The sequence below is a fragment of the Peromyscus maniculatus genome, chromosome 8 (genome assembly GCF_049852395.1).
Source record: "Peromyscus maniculatus bairdii isolate BWxNUB_F1_BW_parent chromosome 8, HU_Pman_BW_mat_3.1, whole genome shotgun sequence".
NCBI classification, from domain to species: Eukaryota; Metazoa; Chordata; class Mammalia; order Rodentia; family Cricetidae; genus Peromyscus; species Peromyscus maniculatus.
In genome coordinates, this window is record NC_134859.1 from 104529992 (window position 1) to 104554340 (window position 24349).

General features: G+C 54.9%; 1 protein-coding gene across 1 annotated transcript in view; it reads left to right on the forward strand.

Annotated features, from left to right (window-relative positions):
- Positions 1-438: 438 nt before the first annotated feature.
- Mgat5b (alpha-1,6-mannosylglycoprotein 6-beta-N-acetylglucosaminyltransferase B) overlaps positions 439-24349 on the forward strand; it is a 66834-nt gene continuing 42923 nt past the window's right edge. The window contains exons 1-3 of the mRNA XM_042283171.2: positions 439-635; positions 4302-4414; positions 14087-14234. Coding sequence (XP_042139105.2) covers positions 568-635; positions 4302-4414; positions 14087-14234 — 329 coding nt within the window. The 5' untranslated portion in view covers positions 439-567. The remainder of the gene's footprint in view (positions 636-4301; positions 4415-14086; positions 14235-24349) is intronic.

A 24349-nucleotide genomic window follows, 5' to 3' on the forward strand; every position in this document is an offset into this window, starting at 1 on the left:
AGCGAGCGGCCGAGCGAGGGCGAGGGCAGGCGTGCGCGCAGCCGTCCCTCCCCCGGAGCCATGGGCGCGGCGGGGCGCGCGGCTGGCGAGCGGCGCGGCCGGAAGGTGCGAGCGGCCGGGGCGCGGGCCTGGGGCCGCCTCTAGCCAGCTCCGAGGGCGCGGGCCCCGGGGATGAGGGCGCCCGCCGCGGGAAGCCCGTCTGCGCGCCGCGGCGCCGTCCCGCCCAGCCAGCGAGCCTGAGCAGGCAGACGCGCGGCCGGCGATCTGGGGGCGCGCCGCCTCGCCGTCCCCAAAATGTGAAGCGGGGAGGGCGGAGACGCAGAGACCGCCCGGCCGGGAACCCTCGCCGAACCCCTCTGCCCCAGGCGCCCAGGCCGCGCCGTGTCCCCCGCCCCCCCACCCCGTGGCTGCAGAGCAGCGAAGCCACCGCGCCCCGCTCGCCCTCGGCGCTGCGACCCCCGTGGCTTCGGCCCGCAGCGGCTTCGCGTTTCCCGAGGCGGCCGGAGCCGGGCCCAGGACGGTGCGTCCGGCCTCGCCCGCGGCTTCTCGCCCAGACAAGTTTGAACAATGATCACAGTCAACCCCGATGGGAAGATAATGGTCAGAAGATGCCTGGTCACCCTGAGACCCTTTCGGTAAAGTTCTCTACTGCTTGGCACCGGGAGGTCAAGACCTCCCCAAGGGGGCGCGTGATGAAGCTGGGCGAGGTTCGTCCCCGCCGGGGTTGCAAGTCCGGGTGGCCGAGGAGGTTCACGAGTTTATGCTCGATGAGGGCCATGGGGATGGGGAACGGATGGAGATGGGGTTGGGGGATGTGTGTGTGTGTGTGTGGGGGGGGTGCAGGTCTGGACCTGTCTTGAGTTGATCAAGATTGGGGCGATATCAGGTATGGAGAGGTCAAAATGGGGTCAGAAAACACCAAAATCAAGGAGATCCTGGGTTCCAAAGTGATCCCAGCCAGCAAGTCTCTGATCTGCCCCCCACGTCGGTCCCATCTGCACCGAGAAGTTAGTGAGGGGTGCCTAGGAGGCACCCCTGGTGTTCCGCCTGTCGCCTTCTAGGTCGGCCCGCCCATCCTTTCTGCCTAGTCCACCCCCCTTTTCCCGCCCTTGTTACTTTCCCATCCTTCTGGTTGGGCACGAGCCTATGTCTGACACGAGGGTCCCCAAGACTGGGGCGTGGACCCCCTTCTGCTGGGGATTCGCTCCCAAATGCAGATCTCCAACAGGCTAGACAGGTGCAGCAGGGACATGGTGACCCAGTCAGAGACAGGCGCCTCCCTGCCTTTCCCTACCGTGGACAGTCCACCCAGGCAGGGGCGCAGCTTGTGAGGGCCTCACTAGGACCTGTTGGTCCTCAGAAGGGACCCTGCTTCCTTCTCCCAGACTCCAGCAGAGCTGGGCCCTCAGGCCAGGCTGGGGAGAGGGTGGTGTGTGTGGGAGCTGGAGGGTTGCCCTGTTTAGCAGCTGGGCCCCAGAAGACAGAGGGAGAGGTGGACTCAGCAGTGGGGTGGGACTAGGCCACAGGTGGAGTCTGCTCATAAACCTGAGGCACGTACAGGCTTTCCCTCCAGGCTCTGGGCTGATCCCCGGTGCCTCCAGACAGCCTTCTGTGCCCAGCTGGGCTGGAGGTGGGGAGACATGGCACACCTGGCTGTTGCCATCAGCATGCTGGGCCGGTTTGGGGCCGAGATGGCAACCTCTGGAGACGGTTGTCTATGTGAATGCAAAGGTCTCTAGAGTCTGAGAGCTTCGGGCAAGGCTTTTGGAGTGTTATTGGGAGAGTGTCTCAGAAACCCCTGGCCTAAGGTGCCCCGGGGGAACCAGGTCACCAAGCAGGCATCTCTGGAAAGACTCTGGGTCCTCCAGGGAGGTCCTGGACTCCTGTCTTGCCGGGCCACTTGAGAGGGTTCTTGCTGGTCTCAAATCCCAAGTGAGTTCTGTGGCCGGCAGGAAGCCGGTCTTCTGCAGGTTCCCTGTGTGATGGTTGCAGGCAGTCGTCTCCAGCACCACAGACAGCGCCTTCGCCCTGAGCCGGGTTCTTCCTCCTCTTTGCGCCCTTCTGCTCTCCCATACCTTAAAGTGGGATTCCCAGTGCAGTCGAAACCCCCTTCCAGCCCTGCAATTCACCCCCTGGTCTGTCTAGGATGGTGGGGACCCACAGCTACCCTTCTCCTCCAGGCCCCTCAGATCTTTAGATTGGAGGTCAGGGGCGACCCTCTGATGACATCACCCTAACTTGGTTTACCCCCAAGGGAGGTCTGAGGATGCTCCTGGCAGGGCCCTTATTTTGTGGATGTCCCTGAAATGAATGGATATATGAATGGATGAGACCATTGAACCCACTATAAATGACCACCAACTGCTTTTTGGGGACCCTGGGCCCCAGCTGTGGTAACTGGTAGAGAGAGAGAGAAATGCTAAGGCAGTGGATTGGGGCCTCAGAGCCCAGGCAGAAGGTGTAGACACCTTCCTCATGGCAAGCATCCTGTATCTCAGCCCTAAATGCAATCCCATGACTGAGAGAGATACTGGAAAAGTCCTTTTTGTCCTCAGGATGGGAGAATAGTGGGGTGCCCACAAGATATCCACCGGTGTGCTCTGAACCCTATTCTGGGCTTAGAGGGATTCAGTGAGGTCCCTCTGAAGTAAGAGAAGTGTCCTCTGTGCCACCTGCCTCCTACAGCTCCCCATGCTCCCCCCACAAATCAGGAACATGGCTGTCCCTGCGGACTACGGAGACCTCTGAGTATAGGTCCTCCCCCTCCCTAACTCAGTCTCTAACAGCTTCCTTTAAATATGGGCTCAGAATTTGTGGTGTTTCTTCTTTTCTTTTACAATTATGTTTTCTTTAATGGGCCAAATTTTAATTAAACACTACACTGCCAGTTTAAAATAATGAAAATTAAAATGTAAGTCTTGCAGAAAAACACAAACAGGCACCATGGTGGAAGACAGAGTGGAGGTGGGGCAGGTGGGAGCATCTGGTGTGACTTTTGGGGGCCCTCCGTGGTCATCCTGACTCTGGATCAGGTGGGGTTCCTCACTCTGACCCCTTTCAGCTCTGCCAGCTCTATGAGTCCTCCGTTGCATTTGGGGTCTCAGACCTCCTCTGTCTCTGCCATCCCTCTGGGCATGTTGGTGCCCAGCATGGAGCACTGGGTCTTGCTGGCTGGAGGCAAGGACTCTGAGCCTAGATTGCTGCTGTCACTTTGGGTTACTCCAATGTCTGGCACCTCTTAGATAACGAGTATGTATTGAAAGAATGAATGATGTCATGTTTTGGCCTGCTCTCCCTCCCTGTATGACTGCAGGCACACTTATGTGGCACTCCACGCCTGGGTGAGAAGATGTCCTGGCTCTCGGTGATGCACACTGACAAGCCAGGATGTGCATGACTGATAGAGAAGTATGTGGGCAGAGTGGGCACAGTGGGGGTGGAGGGGATATGCCCTGCCTTGAGATATTACTACCTAACAGTGCTGGGGGTGTGTGGCACCCTATGAAGACACAGATAAGCGAGCTCATGACAGATGGCGGAGGCTGTGTACACAGTGCCGAGTGTGGCTCAGGTGATTGATGGGCACCAGGTGGGTCGCGCCGTTCCATCTGTACCAGTAGTTTTCACATGTTAGTGTGGACCAGAGTCACTGGGGAGCTGGGTAAAACAGATGGCCTGCCCTGTCCCAGGGTCCATTCTAGGAAGGGGGAATCTATAATATCCTCCCTCCCACCTTCCCTCCTCTCTTAATCCCTGTGCTGGGATTGAACCTAGGGTCTAGTGTATACCAGGCAAGCATGCTACTGTTGAGGTACATCCCTAGCCCCAGAACAGCCATTTCTAATACTTCTTGGGAGCTGGTCGATGTACTACACTCCGGGAACTCACTACTTCAGATGAACGGGTCTCTTGAGGATGGCCCTTGCTCAGATTTCTTCCTGTATACACATTCTTCTTGTTTATGTTTTTCCCCCCTATGTGGTCAGTTTCTTGGTCCCATTGAGGTGGGGGCCTCCTGAGTCTGGGAGCTCAATCCCCAACTCTGATTCTTCCACACATCCCCCAAAACCCCTTCTCTCACTTGCTGGTTCTTTGTTGGCTTGAGAGCTCATTTAGTGGAAGGTGGACTGGAACTTGCTATGTGGCTGAGGATGACCTTGAACTCCCGACCCTACTGCAACTACCTCACGCACCATTCCCTCATGCTTAGAGCATTTTTGTGCCTTTCCTAGCTGGGAGTGGGGCGTTGTACTGCTGGTGTGCTCTGCTGACCCGCCCGCCCTGTTCCTCTCTCCCTGCAGGCTGTTTGTGCTGGGCATCGGCTTCTTCACCCTCTGCTTCCTGATGACATCTCTGGGAGGCCAGTTCTCTGCTCGGCGCCTGGGGGACTCGCCCTTCACCATCCGCACAGAAGGTATCTGAGGGCAAAGAGAGCCAATAAGAAATGCCAGTGTTCTTGAGTCAAAGGGGAGATGCGTCTGAGCTCAGCCCCTGTACCAGGCTTTCTGGGACTTGGGTCTCTGAATATGTAAATGTGTAAGAGAAGGGGGTGGGGACTGAGTTTGCACCATGGCACACACACTGCTTGGGCTCCGGCCTGCCAGTGCCACCAGGATTCTCAGGCCTAGAAGGAGGAGCTCCCAGGTGCCAGAAGGGAATCCTGTGTGGCTTCTTTTCTTGGAGTGTCAGGGATGGTGTCTTTGAATACAACACCTGTCTCTTTGAGAACCATGTTTGTAGGCATGGTTCTCTGTCCTGCCAGCCCGCTCCCAAATACCCATGGGGAAACTTCTTATTAACTATAAATGCTCAGATGATAGCTCAGGCTTGTTATTAACTAGCCCTTACAACTTGAACTAACCCATAATTCTTATCTACGCTCTCCCACATGGTGGTACCTGTCTTCAGCACGGCATGCTCATCTCCTGCGTCCTCTGTGTCTGACTCCCATGACTTCACCTTTCTTCCCAGCCTCTCTTTTTGTCCACAAGTTCCACCTAACCTCTACCTGCCTAGCTATTGGCCAGTCAGCCCTTTATTCAACCGCCGAGAACAGCAAATATCCACAGCGTACAAAAAGATCGTCCCACAGCACATGTTCTGTGACCCCAGCAGAGCTGTGGTAGGGGACAGGACTGCAAAGGGCTCACGTGATCCCTGTCTGAGCTCTTGTGATGTTGGTCTCACCTGGTCCCTCTCTGTCCCGGGCCTGCATGATGCTGGCTAGGTATGGGATGGAGATGCTGAGGGCGAGCTTTGGGGGCCAGACAGCCGGACTCTGCATCTCCATTACTACTCTATTACTAGTTGTCTAGTGTTGCTGAATTCTTAAGTCACAGAGGAACAGAGGGGGGAGGGCTTGAGGGAGTAAAGACCCTCTCAGGTGCTGGAGTGATCAGGCTGGTGAGCAGACACCTGCTGGCACTGCGCGGCTGTCACACAGCTTGAAGGTGACAAGCCCTTGGCCCTGCCCTTCCTCCTCCTCACACCACTCACAAGGCTGCTGGGAGTAGATAAACACCCGTTCTGTACAGTGTGCCACGGGGCGTCTCTGCGCCCGTAGTGGGAAGGAGGAGCATGGCATGGTGGGGAGACTGAGGCTGTTTGTGGGGCTTCTGGAGCTGTTGGTGTTGCGAGGAGATTTCTGCATGCCTAGAGAGTCTCTTGGAAATCACCTCCTCGAGCTCCTGGTTCCCGGTGATGAGTACTGGAGGCATCCTGAGTGGTGCAGGTTGTCAGCTCAAGTGGGCTCTGAGTGGCGCTTATGGTGCCGTCTGGTCGCCATCCGCCAGCTCATTCCTCAGCTTAGCACGAGTCTTTAAACTTGCAAAAGCGCTCAGAAGCCGGCTCATACTTATCATCAGCCATTCCAGCCAAGCATACCCCTCCTCCCCTCCCCCGTCTCTGGCTTCCAGGGTCCCCTTCTGGTAAGCGGGACAGGGCACTGCCTCCCCAGCATGGCCATGAGCCTGTGTTAAGATACTTGGGGAGGGGATCCCCTGCAGGGACTGTGGAGTGAAGTTTCCGTGCACATGTAGTGCGTAGGCTGTGTATACGAGGGGCGCTCCAGGGACGGGTGCTTAGGGGACAGAAGAACCAAAGAGGTGTGTGGGTCTCTACACAGGACACGCTCAAGAGGTGAGGTTGGAGAAGGGGTGGCAGGGTGAAGGCTCCCTGGGAAGGAGACGTGGGGGATAGATGGTCGGGGGCTCAGCACCGAGAAGGATGCTCTGGTTTCCTGGGAATGCCCTTAGACGTTGGTGTGCCTGTCTGGGCTTCAAGAATCTAGACCTCCAGGAAGTTCAGGGGTCTGATGGGTGAGAATAAAGACATTTCAGGAAAGGGGATGGTGCCTGGGCTCTGGTTCTTCTGCCCATCCTCCTGAAGGGCTGGGGGCCAAGACAACACTCCCACCTCATGATCCCTGTCCTGTCCTGGCAGTGCTTTGGGAAGGGTCTAGCTCAAGCCATAGATCTTGTACTAGGGAAGGGAGATAAACCTGCAGGCTACACATGTCGTTACATTAGAGGTGTGTGTGTGTGTGTGTGTGTGTGTGTGTGTGTGTACACCTGCAGGTACTTAACATTTCTGAACTGATTCTGAACTGAAGTCTCAGATACAGAGCACGTCCACAGTCCTTGCAGCTGGATCCAGGAGCAACATGCTCAGTTTCTGGAACTCTCATTATTGTCTCTTTCCAGTCTTTACAGTCCCTGGTGTGGCTGTGGGAGGCCCCTCCTCTGGGCCAGTTTACACTTCAGCATAAAGTTGTAACATGAATCTTAAAAGGTCTTATAATAAAAAACCCAGAGCCGGATATAGGGGAGAAAGCTGAAAGATCAGAGAAGCAGAACAGCCAGCCACTAGTTCTTCCCTCTATAAAATCCTCAGCCTGAAGAGAGTGAGTTCCTGTTTCCTCACGCCTTATATACCTTTCTCTGCCGAGACATCACTTCTGGAATTAAAGGTGTGTGTGCTTCCCGGTACTGGGATTAAAGGTGTGTGCTGCCACTGTCTGGCTCTGTTTCCAGTGTGGCCTTGAACTCACAGAGATCCAGACAGATCTCTGCCTCCCAAGTGATAGGATTAAGGGCGTGTGCCACCACCGCCTGACCTATATGTCTAATCTAGTGGCTGGCTCTGTCCTCTAATCCTCAGGCAAGTTTATTAGGGTACACAATGTATCACCACATACAGTGCTCTAGTTTGGGGACACAGTGTGAGATTTAGACAAAAGTCACTGAATGGGAATCCCTTGGAGAAGGTGGGACTTCTGGTTTTGGGAGGGAAGAGTCTTTGGTGCCTGGCATGTAGCAAGGTCCAGCCTAGTTCCTCCTCTCCCTCCTTCCAAGGAGGTCCCTGCTTTCTCCTCCTAGAGTCAGACTGAGCAGGTTGCCTCGCAGATGTGAGCAGGAGCTTGTGTAGGGAGCATGCAGGCTGGAGGTCCCAGCTTAGCTGCTTGTGTCTCCCTCAGATGATGGATCTTGTCCTGGCTCTGCTGAACCACGCAGGCCCCAGGCCAGAGAGTGAATGGAAGATCTCCAGGTTCTGTGGATGGCTCTTGGAGACTGACCATGGATTTGGGGAGGGAGGGTAACAGGTGGAAGAAGAGCCCCATTCGGCCTCCTGGGGCCTGTTCTGGTCTCTGCACTCCACGGCCTCAGCTAGGCCTGCAGCGGCTGTCCGAAACAGGAACCCAAATATACTCACTTCCCCAGCTGTCCAGACACCTACTCCCGGCTTCCTCTGCAAGTGCCAGGGAGGGCTCTATTTTCTGGCAGGTCGGGGCTGGATGGTGTAAAGGGGAGGGATGAGAATGGGAGAAACAGCCACAGAGAGGGTGGGTGCCTGGGGAGGAGCCAGACTAGCTGGCCGCAGGGGGTGATAAAAGCACCCATCTTCAAATGTGGCGCCTACTCATATCTGCACTATCCCAGCCTCCTTATTTATATGGAAATCAGAGGAGAGCGTGCGTTAGCTCCCAGACTCACTGCTGGGGCTCCTAGGAAGTTCATTTCAATTCAGTGCCAAGATGGGAAGTGACTCAGGAAGCTGTGTCAGTTTGCTTTGCTGATGGTCCTGGGGCCAGTGGGGACATCCGAGTCACTGGGGGAGGGCCTGCCTCCTGGCCTGCTCCCCTCTTGGGTATCTGTGTCTGGCTTTATCCTTAGGTAGCTCTTGAGAAAAAAACATGAGCTTCTCAGGCAGGGTGGAGCCACACCTCAGGGCTTTTGCAGGAGCGGGCCACTCCTGAGCCCCAGGAACAGGGGAGGAATCTTGCTGTCTTGGTGTAGGAACAGGAAAATGCCACAAGAGCCATCCAAACTGGATCTGTCTCCTCAGTCAAAGCCATAATGAAACCTGGGCAGTGGCCACTTACATGTCCCGACATCTTCTGGTTTTGGGGTCACACTTCCTGCTGACAAAATATTTTCACAAAAACACTTATTAATTCCTGCTGTGAGGAGTAGACTCTGACCCCCAAATGTCTTCTGAGATTCTGTGTGGGGGTGACCTATATTTCCCTGTTCATCTCTTCCTCTGATTTCTTGCTTCAGCAAAGGAACCAGCTCTCGTCTCCTCTCCTGACTCCTCCATCTTTCTGGCCCTGACTTGGTGGGAAGGACACCCCATTCTTTAGTCCCTTGTCCCAAAGCCTGTGTGTAGCCAATCGCATGGGGACAAAGAGGGTGGGTGCCATAGGGCAGGGCCTTCGAACCACTGCCAAGCACAGCAGACAGATTCAAACTCCTCCAACGGTGGCAGGAAGACCACTCTCCTCGCCCCCCGCCACCCCCCCCACACCCGCCACACACACACATCATGACGGCCCCTGCGGCGGGTTTTCCCGTGTCCTCAGGCCCTCTGTGTCTCTACCCCCTTTCTCCAGCCCTCCAGGCTGTACAGGAACTGTCTTCCTGTGTGAATATGCAGAGTGAGTCACTTATCTCTCTCTGCTCAGTGTCCCTGCTGTGCCCAGGCCCACCCAGGGGCCAGAGGAACAATGGAAATGCTCCTTGAGGGGTGCCAGTACCAGCTTTTATGGGACTCATCCCGTCCCCCCATTCTGCTTTTGTGGGACCCATCACTTTTCCCTCCTTTTCTATTTCCTTCCTCTTCCTTCTCTCCCCCCCTTCCTTTCCTGGACCCTGCTTTCTGTCAAGCACTAATGAGGAGACAAGAGGATAGATCCACAAAATTTGACGACTCCACACACACACACACACACACACACACACACACACACACACACACTCACACACACACACACACTCACACACACACACACACTCACACACACACTCACACACACATACACACACATACACACACACACACTCACACTCACACACACACTCACACACACATACACACACATACACACACACTCACACACACATACACACACACACACACATACACACACACACACACACACACACACACATTTTGCCCAAGGGGAAACTGAGGCCAAGAGAAGGAACTGACCTGTTCCCATTAGATCAGTGGCAGAGGAGGGCTGGAGCCACGCTTGGATTCTTCCTGCAGCCTGCCCCAGGCTCCTCTGTTACTCCTAGACTGTTAAGTTGTTGACTTTGTCTTTGGTTTCCCAGTGGACCCAGGCAGTTCTGCAGCCTGGGTAGTAGAGCTGGAGTATGGATGGGGCCAGGGATGGTGGGTGGAGGCAAGGAGGAGGGGCAAGAAAGCCTGGGGGTGGGGTGGGGTGGAGGCAAGGAGGAGGGGCAAGAAAGCTAGTGGGGGTGGGGTGGGGTGGGGTGGTGAGTCTCTCCAGGAAGCACAGCACCACCAGCCAAGTCAAGGCATGGGCTTGCTCTTGCTGAACTGCTAATCAGGCTCTGGGGGTCCCTCAGGTGGGTGCTCTGGCCAGTGCATGGCTAAGCAGGCCCCAATTCCAGGGTGATTAGCTGTAGTTGATTTCTTCTTTTTCTTCCTGCTCCTTTGGGGAAGGGACTACCACAGAGGAAGCCAAGAACCGTGGTCCACCAGGACTGCCCAGGAAGGCTGACTAGGCTGGGCACTGCACAGCTCAACGCCCATCAGGCGTCCACGATGATGATGGTACCCCTGGGGTTCTGCAGGGCAGTGGTCAGGTCAAAACTTGCATTCTCCCCTGTCTTGTGAGATGAAGTGATGGCCCTGCCTCCTTTTTCTCTTTGGCGCTTCAAGCACTAGCTGGATGCTGGGCGATGCGTTTGGAGATGGGCTCAGTTAGGAGACAGAGTGATGGCTGTCCTGGTCTCTGTGAGGCTGGCGTGGAGGCTGCTGCTTCTGTCTTGTTGGAGAGGATAACTGACTGACTCACAGATTGTATGTGAGTGGCAGAAGATGGGCACAGTGACCGGGATTTCATGTGAGTGGCAGAGGATGGGCACAGTGACAGGGAAACCCAAGGTTGATTTATCTGAGGCTGTTGTGAGATTTTCCCAGGCTGAGCTATCTTTAGAGAAACCCACTTGAGGACTGGGCATGTAGCTCATCGTGGAAGGGCACTTGCCCAGCATGCGTGAGGCTCTGGGCACAATCTCTCTCTGTCTCTCTCTCTGTCTCTCTCTCTGTCTCTGTCTCTCTCTCTCTCTCTTTCTCTCTTTCTCTCTCTGAGACAGGATTTTTCTGTGTAGCCCTGGCTGTCCTGAAACTCGCTCTGTAGACCAGTCTGGCTTGAACTCAGAGATCCATCTGCCTCTGCCTCTGCCTCCTGTGTGCTAGGATTCAAGGTGTGGGCCACTACCAGCACCTGACTTGGCCTCAGTCTCTTAACACTACAAGAAAAAAAACAAAACAATGGTCACCTTCTTGGAATGGGGAGGCCTTTTGCTGTTCCTCATACTGAGGGGCAGGAGAAACCATCCCCCCACTTCTTTCCTTTCTTTCTTTGCCCAGCCCCTCCATCTATCCTGGAACATCTCCATGTCCTTCCTTTTCCTCTCCTTGTTCCTTCTCTCTCCACTGGTTTCCCTTCAGAGCCAGGGCTGCATCTCCAAAGGACACAGGTCCTCTGGCTCTGCTGCTTCCTGAGTGACTGTCCTCCCAGCCAAGCAACCATCCATCATCTTGGGGGGTTCAGCTGTGTCCTCTTGCAAAAGGACCATCCCAGCTGGGCCTGTTGACATTCTCATCCTCATGGAGGGATGAGGAGGTCATGAGACCCTCCCCTGAGCTCCAGCTGCTCCCTACCATCTGTTGTGGGTAACTCTGCCTTGGGGGACACTAGAGTAGGTAGGGGGAGGAAAGAGGGGGGCTCCATCTATGCAGCTCCTGGGAAGTCCTCACCCCTGCTGGGTAAAGCTTTCCAGGGGTAACCTATGGGGGAGGAGCACCCACACCCTGTGGGTAACCCCTCACCTGTGCCCTGTGAGGAAGCCCAATAAACTAACTGGCTGTCCCCTGTCCCACGGTGCACTGTGGTGCCATCATGCCTCAGGTTGTGAGTGGGACCTTAAGGAAAAGGGTAGGTATTGTTTTAGTCTCCCTCTGGGGAGGGATTTTAGCAACAGATGCCTGGCTGCTAGTTCCCAGGCGAGAGATCCCTGCTGACTCCGGTGGCCTCCCTCTGACTGCAGACAGGCTCTCTGGCAGGTGGGGGGGGGGCAGCCAAAAGGGTCTTGTGTCAGTGTGGGGAAGCAGGCCGTGTCTGAGGAAGAGGGCGACGAGTCCTGAACAGTCCTGAGTAGTGACAGGCACTGTTCTCTTCCTCCTCTGCTGGCTCCTCTCCATCTAACTGCCTCTCTCCGCTCTCCCTCCTCCGCCCCTTCTTCTCAGTGGCTCCTGCTGCCTGTGCAGGATGCTGGGATGCAGGCAGGCCATGACATCCTTCCCTTGAGTTTAGGGATGTTGAGGCGAAGAGTGGAGGGTTGGCTTCCCCTCGGCCCACAAAGGGGGCAGGTGAGACTCCATGTGTCTCCTCCACAGTACTGCTCGACCCATGGAGGCCGCTGGGGTAGTCTGGTACCGCCTTCCTGAGAAACAGTTGCCCTTGGGTCCCCTGCTCTTTGTGTTCTCGTACACACAGGCCAGACTTGCAGCTGTCAGCACCTGGTGCAGATGGAGAGTGCCGGAATACGACGGCACCCAGTAACTGCTTAATGCCGCAGCTCCTGCTTGGAAGGCGGGTGACTCAGGACTGCTCCACGCCTCTCTGGCTTCCCAGCAGGGCCAGGCCGTGGTTGCTCAGCCTAGCAGTGGGTTCCTTTCCTTCCCACCTCTTCCTCACTTCCATTCTGGACTCTCCTTCTCCTCTCAAATAAGTTACCCTAACCTTCATCTGAGAGCCTGCTTTTGGGGAGCCCAACAGTTGACACCCTTTGCCCAAGTAGCCTGGAAGCATGTGGTTACTGTCTTAATGGGCTCTACTCATCCGTTGAGAACTTAACCCCGGAACTTTGGAGGGGGTTGAATGGGTCACTTGAAAGCCCAGAGCTAAGTGCCTTGTGGCCTGTGTGGCGTCTAGAATGTGCAGAGACACAGAATTACAAAGACAAGTGTTAATCCCAAAGATGGTGTTGTATTTTAAAAACAATAGAAGGAGTCACATCATACAACAGGGCCCACATGGGAGGTTTATTGAGGGGGGGGGGAGAGAAGGGGCAGAGAAGGGGCAGAGATTGGTTCTCTGGAGATGAGATCAAAGGAAGAGAAAGAGAGAGATTGGAGGTGGGCAAGACCTGCCTTTTATATGGAAAGAGAGAATGTGCCCAGGGGGTGCTCTTAGTGGCTGCAGCGGAAGTATGTCCTGTCAGGACCCTAAGGGCAGGCCAGTCCGGATGCCTGAATGCTGACAAACAGGAGGAGAAAGACCACAGACCCAAGCTATCACGGCCAAACCAACTAAAGCAAGCAATTAACTAAAGCAAGCTTTTTTTATTTGTGTGCACGGGGCTGCCTCCCCCTACAGTGGGGTTCGAGAGGAAGACAAGGTTTTTATAGCTCAGGGGTAAGGGGTTTCCAAATGGGGGATTTGGTGGGCGAAACAGGCAGGTTCACAGGAGCAGAACATGTCATAGCCTCCTGAAACAAAGACATGTTTTCAAGGTGGGTGTGACAGGGTCGTCATAACAGCAGGCAGTCATAACAGCAGGTGGTCATAACAAGGTAGTCATAGTGGTCAAAATATCATTTTTAAACAAAGGTAGAGTTACAAGATGGTTATTATACTTTTTGAAACAAAGACATGGTTGCAGTTTCCTGGAACAGGCAGCACAGACCTCTTTGTAGTTAAGGTTACAGGCGGGACGTAGCCTGCTCTTTGAGAAACAGATTTAATCATCAACAGGAATGAACCTGGTAGTATAAGATGGCTTTTAAGCCTAAGGTGGAGACAGGCTGGTTCATCACTAGGCAAGGACAGTCTCCCATGGGGCATGCACAGCTGCCTTTGGAAGGATCAGAAAGGAGACACCGGGGAACCTGGGGAGTTGTGGGGATCTTAGGGTACCTCACTTTTACTTGGCTTATCCTTCACAAGGTCTCCCTGGCAAGGGGTGAGAGCCTCACCTGGAGGATCTTGAGGCTCAGGACAAGAGCACTGTCATTTTCTAGAGAGGTTCCAGGGAGTTGGCTGGGAAGGGGAAAGCCAGGCTTCAGGCCGGGCGTGGGTGGGACAAGGAACAGTGCACTGGACCCCAGAGCACAGGAAGACCCAGGATCAGCATCATACAGGAAACGAGCACAGAGAAGGGCCCAGAACCCCAGGCCCAGAACTTCAATCCGTGGACAATACCATGCTTACAGAGACCTGACTGGGGAGTCCGGGCTCATGCAAGGCACGAAGGTTCCAGGCCTCCCCTTCTACTGGGGCCTTCCTGGCACTCACAGACCCTGGATCCCCAGAGGCTACACCCAGACTTTCATCATACAGTCCACAAACCAGAAGCCTGAGAGATAGCAGAAGTCCCTCAGGTTACCCAGCGGGGAGGGGGCAGGCGAGCCCAGCAGATCGATCTCTTCCCCAAACAAGGAAAAGGGGTCCCTGCAGGGTGAGTGGGTAGGAGGCACACTTACTGACCCCTCCTGTGAGGTGGGGCTGGGAGTGTGACTGCCCCTGACCATGCCCGCACTCTGTCCACAGTGCCCGGAGGCTCTGACTCCCGTGGCGCCCTCCGCAAGATGAGCGACCTGCTGGAGCTGATGGTGAAGCGCATGGACATGCTGGCCAGGCTGGAGAACAGCAGCGAGCTGCACCACCCTGCCAGTGTCGCACACTTAGCTGCAGACAGGTGAGGAGAGGTGGGGCAGGGCACAGAGCTGGGGGGGTCCCCGGGGTCCAGCATCGCCTCCAATGTACCTTGAGAGCTCAGCCCAGGTCCTCTTTCTGGTAAACTAGAAAAACTTTAAGATGCAAAAACCAGATGACTCAGCATGTAAACACCCTTGCTGCTCATCATGAGGACCTGAGTCCAAATCCCCAGCGCGCACGTGAAACCCGGGTATAGCCTTGCTGCTGTGGGAGGCCAGGAAGACCCCCGGGGCTCCAGCCTAGCTCCAGGTGGAGTGAGAGGCCCTGTCTCCAGGGAATTAGGTGGAGAGTGACAGAGCAGAGCACAGGCTTCTGGCTCTGTGTGTACATACGGCATACTGGCATGTGTGTCCCCCCGCAGCTCCCCCCCCCCCACACACACAATACACACACAGAAGATGAAAAAACACATCCAGAATGCAGGCTCTTCCCCCCCAGACTCGACGACCATTAACATTTTCTCACATCTGTAGACGTCTTTTGTCCTCATTAAATGAAATACCACAGGTGAGAACTGAAGAGCCCTACTGCTTCTCCCTAGAGACAAGCAGTTCACACTCAGCGCTAAGTCTTCCCCATTCTATCTTTTACACACACTTATCATACTCATTACAAATGTATAGTGTGTGTGTGTGTGTGTGTGTGTGTGTGTGTGTGTGTGTGTGTGTGTTGATGTCTGGCCCAGGATGGCCTTGAACCTACGTGGGGAGTTGTTGGTGGGCAGCATACTTCTTTGGATTGGTGTGGGGTTCCCTGCCATTGGGTTTGCCTGTTCTAGATTGATGGTCATGGGCCACCCCCAGAGTGGCCTGGCCAGTTGAGCAAATGCCCTGAGCACCCAGATGGACGCCATCAGCCACATGATAAGGTGACATTTAACTATCCAATACTGATATCTGGTGTCCTCATGGAGTCGCCTCTAGTGCTATCACACATCAACCCAACAAGCACTGTACAGGGTGTATTAGTCTCTGCAGAGGGGGAAACCGAGGCACGGATGTTCAGAAGCAGCCAAAGTTGTACAACTAGGAGGTACTGGGCCTGGCCTCACGCTCACCTTCAGAACCACGATGCCCCTGTCTGCCGTTCATTCCTTATGCGCTCGGCCTTGTGTGGCTCCTGTTTGCCTTGTTGGGGGCACTGGGATTGAACATTTTATCGTTGATTGTGTGCGTGCGCACGAATGCATGCCACGGCACACCTGTGGATGTCAGAGGACCACTCTCGAGAGTCAGTTCTCTCCTTCCGCCATGTGGGTCTTGGGATCCAACTCTGGTGGTCATCAGGCTTGGCAGCAAGTGGCTTTACCCACTGGGCCATCTTCCCCCTTTTGTGGGACTTTTCATATTTGTGAATTTACAAATCAGGAAGGAAAACCCTCTGTTAGTTTGTGCTCTGTTTTGAGAGTTTTCTTTTCTCTTTCTCTTTTCTTTTCTTTTTCTTTTTCTTTTTCTTTTTTTTTTTTTGAGACATGGTCTCACATAGCCCAGGCAAACTTAAAACTCACTATGTAAGTAAGGATGACCCTGAACTTCTACAATCCATCTGCCTCTACCTCCTAGGGATTAGAGACATGCACCACCACACCTGGTTTATCTGGTGCTGGGGGTGGAACCCAGGGCTTTGTGGGTGTACCTGCTGAGCCACTCCCCTCCTCCCCCGTGCTCTGGTTCAGAAAATGTTTATACCGTTACAGTGCTGGGGCCAGGGCTTCAGGCAGGCATCCTGTGCGGTGCCTGCAGAGAGCTGACCCCAGGGGGAGCTCTTCCCTCCTCCCCCACTGCAGGGAGCTCGGCCTCCCTGGTACTGGTTCTCTACTCAGAGCTGATGCCACTTAGCATTGAGCATCAAACAGAATAGAGGAGAGAGCTGGGTCTCGGGACCACCAAGAGTCAAATGAAGAGCTTCGTAAAGGCCCGTGTGGGGAGGTCAGCCATATCCCGTAAGGAGCACGCGGGATCATGTGAGACACTGGCAGAGGCTCCAGAGGGTTGGCGGGTGGTGGGTAAGAGGGGTGCTGTTCACACAGGTGCTGAGGGAGGCAGCCTTGTGGAGCCAGGAGGAGCCAGTGGAGGTAGTGAGAGCAGGAACTGCAAAGGCCCTGGGGCTGGTGTGTTGAATGAGCGAGCGTGTGGAGGCTGATATGGCGAGACGTGTGAGTGAGCGGGAGGTCATGTGGGGCTGTGCCAGCCATAGGACGCGGTTCTGAGAGGCATGGGTAGCAGTTCCGTTTATGGATTTTGCTTGTGTGTGTGAGATGTGCATGCATGTGTGTGTGATTGCACGTGTATGGGTGCACACGTGTGTGTACAGGTGCATGAGTGTGTGAGCGCACGTGGAGGCCCGAGTGTGCCTCTTTTGATCTGCTTTATTACCAGTTTTCCTAGTCTACCTAGCCAGCTTGCCTCGGGGACCCTTTCTGCCTCCTGTGGGCTGGGATTACAGGTGGTTGCCACACCTGCATGTGTGTGTACAGGTGCCATGTCCAGGTCAGAGGACAACTTGAGGGAGTCAATCCCTTCCTCCCACCAGGTCCGACTCAGGATCTCAGCCTGTCAGGACTGGGGGAGGAGCCTTTGCCTGCTGGGCCATCTCTCCAGTCTGGGTTTTCAAATTTCAGTTTAATCTTGTGTGTGTATGTGTGTGTGTGTGTGTGTGTGTGTGTGTGTGTGTGTGTGTGTGTTCTGAGATGCAGGGTTGAATGGATTTATTTAAAAATATATCTCTGACTGACTACTGTGTAAAAAATGGATTATTCACTGGCAAGAGCAGAAGCAGAGAGGCTGCTGGGAAAGAGAAGGCGAGGCGGCTAAGGTGTCCCGCTTCCCTGGGTCAACATGAGACTGTTATCTGTGTGAAGTGCCATCACCCTTTACATCCCCGCAGGCCTAGTGCTTGTCCCTGCCTGTGGCCCAGCTCCACCTTCCGTCCAGGCCCAAGAACAACCTGAGGCCACCGGTGCTTTTCAGGGGACAGAGCCCCGCATGGCCCTGCTCAATGAACTGCACTGTCAAGTGTCCAGGGACCCGGCTTGGTGGAAGACTGCACGTTCCCTGACTCTGGCTTCTCCCAGGGTGCCCCTCCCTCCACTCCTTGCCCTTCATCTGCTCCCAGAGAAGGAGGAGCCCTGCGGGTGGAGGAGCGCGCTCCGCCACCTCTGAGCTCTATCTCGGGGAAATAGCAGCCATCCATCATGACCAGCGGAGCCGTTCAAACTCCACAGGCAGAGCTATAAATTGCGGGGACACTGTGGCTTTGGGACACAGGGAGAGAGGCGGGGGTGTGCCAGGGCCCACGGGGGTCTGTGCGCTCACACACACCAGCCCCATCCCACCCCAGCCACCTTGGGGTTAACCATGATTAACCAGCCAGAGCCGCAGGGGGCCGCGGAAGGCCTCCCACCTCTGCTTGCCACCTGCCCCTGGATCCCCACTTCAGAAGGATCTGGGGCTTGTCCTCCTCCTGCCCTTCTGGAAGCTTCTGAGCGGCCTTGCTTTCCACTGTGGCTGGTGTGTCCTTGGGGAAAGCAAATTTGCTATTTTAGCCTAGGAAAACATAATTAGGAAGGCAGCTTTGAGGCAAACACCACTGTATTATGCATCCTACAGCCAAATAGCTATGATCTTTGAATTTCCCATCAGGCTTCTTTGCGGCGGCGACAGCTCTGTAGTTGGCGGCTGGCCGCGTTCAAGTAACTCTGTCTGTTGACTGTTCCTGGGTCTGCAGAGTCTGGGTGGGGGACACCAGAAGCAGTGAGGGACTGGCCGGGGAGTAATTACAGACAGACCCTCAGCGGCCACACACCCTCTGCCAGGCCTGGCCCGCGGGCCGTGGGGTGCGGCACCTGAGCCCGAAACAGCTGCTCACCTGAGAAGACCCCTTGGGGAGGGGCTACGTGCTTGGCACTTGGAAAGGACAGTTTTAAGTAAGGATTATAGGTTTGTGCCAACATGCCGAGCCCTAGATGCTGGGATCTGAGTCCTAAGTGAGAAAGCAGGTTCTGGGTGTATAAATAGAGCCGTGTGGAGAATCAGTGTGGAGGATTCAGCGTAAAGTGTAGGAAGAAGATACATCAACATTTTTTTTTTTTTCAAGTTTTTTGAGACAAGGTTTCCCTGTGAATTTCTGGCTGGTCTCATACTCAGAGATCTGCCTGTCTCTGCCTCCTGACTGAACGCTGGGATTAAAGGCGTGTGCTACCACCACCATCTGGCTTACACCAACATTCTTGTTTGGGGAAAATGAAGCTTTTTTTCAGCTCTGTGTGGGTGGCTCTGTGGGGTTGTGGTTCGGAGACTGCAGCCGCAGGGAGATTCGCCTCCTGGGACCTGTGTGTGAGTGCAAGGTGGGGGGGCATGCTTCTCTCTTGGGATGACATCAATCTCAACTTTACAAGACAGGCCCACTTTTCTCAAGTCCTGGGCTGGGTGCAGCTCTGAGTTTGACACAAGGCTGGCTGACAGGAAGACATTTTGGTAAATTACCCAAAGCTGGTCTCCCTTAGGGCTGGAGAGGCCAGGCTGTCAGGGAGGGACTGTGGGAGAGTGGCGATGTCAGTGGCCAGCTAGACCACCTGAGGGACAGGCCTCAGTGGGTCAGGGTGAGGAGAGGCAAGTTCAAAATAATCTGCAAGGAGCCCAAGTCAGGGGAGGGCCTGGGTGAGAGCAGGGACAATAACCAAGGCCCTGGGGCCAGTGGGCAGCAGGGGGGGGGGTTGGGCCAGGAGACCCAGCTGGCCTTGGTCCTCCTTGCTGTGTCTTCTAGGCTGTGTTCATGCAGTGCCTCAGGCCTCTCAGGAAGTCTGCAGAGCAGAATGGACCTGACGGTGGCCAATGAGAGAGAGAGAGAGAGAGAGAGAGAGAGAGAGACAGACAGACAGACAGACACACACACACACACACACACACACACACACACACACACACACACACTGGCCCTCAGCTTGCTGTCTCCCTTTTATTGAGTGAGGACCGCAGCCCATGAGATGGTGCCCCCTACATTAGGGTGGGTCTTCCACCTCAGTCAACCCTGTCTCAAGCTCCCTCGGTGACACGCCCAGAAGTTTGTCTTCTAGGCGACTCTAGAGCTCATTTTAGGCATCGGTGTGAACTGTCCTTTCTCTTCCCACTGAGAAAGGGGCACGTCACGCTCATAGCATCTGTTTGCCACCTCCAGACCCCCCTTGTCAGGGGATGAGGCTGGGGTGAGTGGACACAGAGGAGGACAGGAGGACAGGCCACACTACACAGGTGTCCCACGTCCTGTAGAGCATGTGAGATGAGGGAGGCACAGAGCACGTTTCCCATGGTGTGTGTTTGTATGTGTGTATGTTGCTGTATAGGTTTGCAGGCCCCGGGGTCTGTGGTTTCTGTGTTTTAGAAGCACTTTGTTTCATAATACAATCATTTCCCGTGAGCTTGCTGGCCAGCTGCAGGGGAATCAATGCTTCTGTTAATTGAATGTAACCCTCGTAAATCACAGAGGAACTCAGAATTAAACCTCCTTCTCCTGGCAGCTTAGAGTGCCACTTCTGGGGCGAGGGGATTGGCCTGGAATTGGTGGTGAGCTTGAGGGGCTGAACCTTTGGGGGCCTTGTTGGGGACAGGCCTGGAAGGCGTTGAGGACTAGAGTAGTGGTCTGGTAGGAAGTAGATGACAGAATTTCCTGCTGTCATGCCCTTGGGTCTGGAGTTGTACAGAATAGTATGCTCTGGGCTGGGGTGTTCCTCACAGCACCTGGAGGTGACAGGTCTGTGATTTTGCCTATCTGTTGGGGTACTCTAGAACAGAGTTTTGGTGATCAGGGAGGCTGGTGTCTGAGGCCTAGCTCAGCTTTCTCTGCTTCCTGAATGAGGACTGTTTGGTGTGGGGACCAGCATGTAGGAGCTGAGGAAGGGGTGGCAGGCTTTAATCTCCACAACATCTGGCAGATGCAGAGGGCCGCAGCCAGTGCAGATCCAGGGAGCCATCCTCCTGACTCCCCATCCCTAGCCTGCTCTGTAAATCCAACATATAGGAAAGTCCCTATATCAGCTATGGGCCATTCCCTAGTCCAAGCTATAAAATAAAGGATCAGCTGGCAGATTTTGGGGGGTCCTGTCGTAGGATTTTGGGCTCTGAGCAGCCTCTTGAGGTCACGGTGCCCACGAGGGGACTCTGTATGGGAATTTATCAGTATGGGAATCTGTGGTCCTCTCTCCATCCCCACTCAGAGCTGTTGTCTCAGGTCACACCACCAGGCACTGTCACTAGAAGAGAGGTCTGGGGGTGTCTGATCTTTTCCAGGCAGGACCACTTGCAAGGTGGCCCTGGGTCCCAGTAAAATGTGGCAGACACAGAAGACTTTAGAACTTATAAAAGTGAGGGATAGTGATTAAGTGGCTGTGGGCAAGGTGCCCCTCCCATAACTCCAGTGAATGTCCATCTTCACCCAACAATGAAGATGCCCAGGCTACAGATGAGGAGCTGGGCTCAGACAGAGTGAGGGCTGCTCCTGATCACAGAGCGAGGGCTGCTCCTGATCACGGCGAGGGCTGCTCCTGATCACAGAGCGAGGGCTGCTCCTGATCACGGAGCGAGGGCTGCTCCTGATCACGGAGCGAGGGCTGCTCCTGATCACGGAGCGAGGGCTGTTCCTGATCACGGAGCGAGGGCTGCTCCTGATCACGGAGCGAGGGCTGCTCCTGATCACGGAGCGAGGGCTGCTCCTGATCACGGACCGAGAGCTGCTCCTGACCGCAGAGCTGAAGGGCAGAACCAGGCCTGCTTTGCCTGCACAGGAGAGCCGGAGGAGCTGTCTAACGGCCACATTTGTTGGGGGTGGGTGTGAAGAAGGGCCGTGATTCTAGGCCAGACTGAATGGGTCCTAAGAAAGGCACCTGGGCAGTGGAATCCCACCAGGGTGACTTTGGGGGTGTCCGGCCCTCCCTGTCACTGCCCATGCTGCTCCGCTGGAGTCCGCCTGTCCAGGTTGGCAGGGGTTCACACTGCTCTCTTTCCATCTAAACACCAAAAGAGGGAACGAGAAGGAAGTGAGATACACTACCGTTAGGACCAAAGGCTCATGGTCTCTGCTCCAGCTGGAGGAAGCTCTGCTGGTGGCCCTGTAGGGATGGCATGGTTGTTGCCAAGGAGACTCTTTAGAACAGTTGTGGCTTTTGCCACCTGCACCGGGGGTGGTCGTACCTCAAGGGCTTCAGTCTGTAGCAGTCTGATCAGATCATTTCTTCAGCCCTGGCCTTGCTGAGTGTGGGCCCTCCTGGGTGACATGGCACATTCCAGCCTGTCTCAAATCTTCTTTGTGGTACCTCCTTCTTGGAGGGATGAGAAGTCTCTTTCTCTCTCTCTTTCTCATTTACCCCAGGCCTTCAGCTGTCTATGTAGCTGAGGGTGACTTTGAACTTCTGATCTCCTGCCTCCACCTCCCAAGCGTTAGAGTTACAGGCCTGTCCCTGTGCCCAGTTTATGTGGTACTGGGGGTCAAACCCCAGGCCTGTGTAAACGAGGCGAACACTCTACTGACTGCGCCTCAGCCCCCTTTTTCTTTCCGACCTGGGTGGTTCCCATCACAGCTCTGGTCTCTGTGGCCTGAGACTCTGCTTTTACTGCCATTGTGGAAAAGTGTCTCAGCGTGAGAAGGCTGATTGTGTATTATTTGAAAATAGAAAGTGCTGTGCGAATGTTAAGTCCAGTTTAATAATAGTGACGCCAAGTGATTTTGTTTTGAATGACTTGAACTTGTTAAGTCCAACAGATGCCACAGCACTATTTAAAGCCCATGCTGGCGATATGTTTTATGCAAAAACGGCTTGTTGTAGGAGAATTGCTGAATCCTCCAAAAAGTTCAGTGTTTCTCAGCTGAGCCTTCCTCTTAGGGGTAGGGTGTCTGCTTCAACCGGGAGAAAGAGCATGCCAACAGGGCTGGGGAGGTAGCACAGAGGTGAGCACTTGCCTAGCATTTGCGGAGCCACAGGTTCAGTTCTTAGTAAGCACCCACCCCGTATACCGAGGTGTTGCCATCTGCCTCAGCTTGAATCCTCGCCGTGACTCTGCTTCTGGGAGAGGTTCTGTACCCCCCCCACCCCCCCCACCCCGAGGTCACTCTGCTGCAGTGGAAAGTCAGGCTTGCTGTCTAGACTGTGCCTCTCAGCCTCACTGTTCCCAAAATCTAAATAATGCGTCCCGTCACCGGCTAAACTGGAAGGTCAGCTGGTCCCTCTGTCTCCCAAAGAGCACCACAGTGTAGGATGACGCTTGAGTTCAGTCAGGGCAATCAGCTGGAGAAGAACTTCCTACCAATGGAACCCGACACGCCGAAGTTCTTTGTTCTTTGTTTATCAGGTAACTGGATGAGGTGACTGCAAGCCATATGGCAGAAGATAACCGACATCTCATTTATGTTCTCCCAGTTCTGGGGGCTGACGTCTGAGGCTGGGTGCCCTCCCTGGGCTCTGGGTAGGTCCTAGCTTAAGCCTGCATCACTTTAGGAGCCACCTGTCCCCCGGCCTTTGCTGGGAGACACCCAGAAACACTCATTTAACCCAGATTAGCACCACACAGACCAAATAAGTCCGTCTGAGTCCAGCGTGGGGCTGTGTATAGGAGGGACAGGGGTGTCTCCGGCAGCTGCACCATTGAAAAGGCCATGTCAGCATGAGTGACAGCTCACAAAACTACATCCCTGGAGTCCCCACCCCAGTCAACTTTCCCCTCCTCTCCCCTCCTCACCCCAAGACCATGGTCGGGAGCAATGGCTAGAGGCTCAGGTGAGGGTCTGATGACGTCTCTCTCACAAGGAAATGCTAAAAGGATGGCTGGGTGAGGGTCTTGCTGGCCACAAGGGCTCTTATTTCAAGATGACATCATTCCACTGTACCTCGGCTGTCCTCACGTGCTTCTCCTCGCCTCCCTGTGTTGTCACGGGGCCTCCTGACAAGGACCCCAGTTACTGGATTTAGTGTTACCCCTAATCAGCATGACCTCATCTTCCCAATCGCAAAGACCCTATTCCCAAGTGGGGCACATTCCAAGGTTGTAGGAGGATGTGAGTTTGGGGAGATGCTACTCAGTCTTCAGTGAGGGGTCCCTGGGTACACACCCATGCTGGCAGGGTTGGGCTCTGTATACGAAAGCCATCCTGCCCTGAGGACTCAGGACTCTGCTGGGGATCCCAAGCAGGCCCTGTAGCATGGGAAATGATGGGGTTCTATGGGGGCAGATGGAGAGATGCCTACAGGAAGGTGACTGTGGTGGTGAGGTGGGGTCGGTTTCACACCTGCCGGAATGCCTGACTGGTCCCTCCCTGTGTGAGCTGCTTGGCCCTTTCCAATCCTGTGACCCCCCCAAACCTGACAGGAGTCCTGAGCATAGACTCACCAGCCCTGTGGATCAGCAGCCTGACCTGGCAGCCATGGAGACACCACAGCCTTGTGTGCTGGGGCATTTCTTCCAGTCACTTCAGCCCCAGGTTAAATCTCCAGCATCATATAAAGCAGGTGTGGTGTACATGCCTGCCATCCCGGCATCTGGGGAAGCCAAGCAGCAGTCGTCCACAGAGGTGCTGTCCTGTCCCTTGCTGGTGGAGAGGACAGGCCCAGTCTGTCTTTGGAACTTCCTTAGTGCCCTGTCATTCTCTGCTCCTTCTCAGGTGGAGGGAAGCTGGTCAGACGTGGCAGTTTGCTACGTGGCTCCGCTATTGTGCCTCCTCTGGTAGGCAGGTCACCCGGCCTGTGAGAGGTGAGGTTTGCGTGCTCAGGTGGAGCCTAGGTTGGAAAGACCCCTGGTACACTTTCCATGCTGGGTGTCTGTGCAGACCAAGTACCTGAACAGGAATAAACAGAGCGTAAGCAGCAGTGTGTGTGTGTGTGTGTGTGTGTGTGTGTGTGTGTGCAAAATCGTCACGCCAGAAGGCGAGGTGAGAATCAGAGCAAGGGATGTGAAGATATTGAAAACAAGGGCTTCCTGGAGAAGGCCCCAGGGTTGAGCCTGACGGAAGGTGCGGCCAGCAGAGTGGGATCCATCTCAATAGCAGCGGCTTGTGCAATGAGATAAACACTGGGTATAACAACTAATACAATTCCCAGCGCACTGGCCAGTC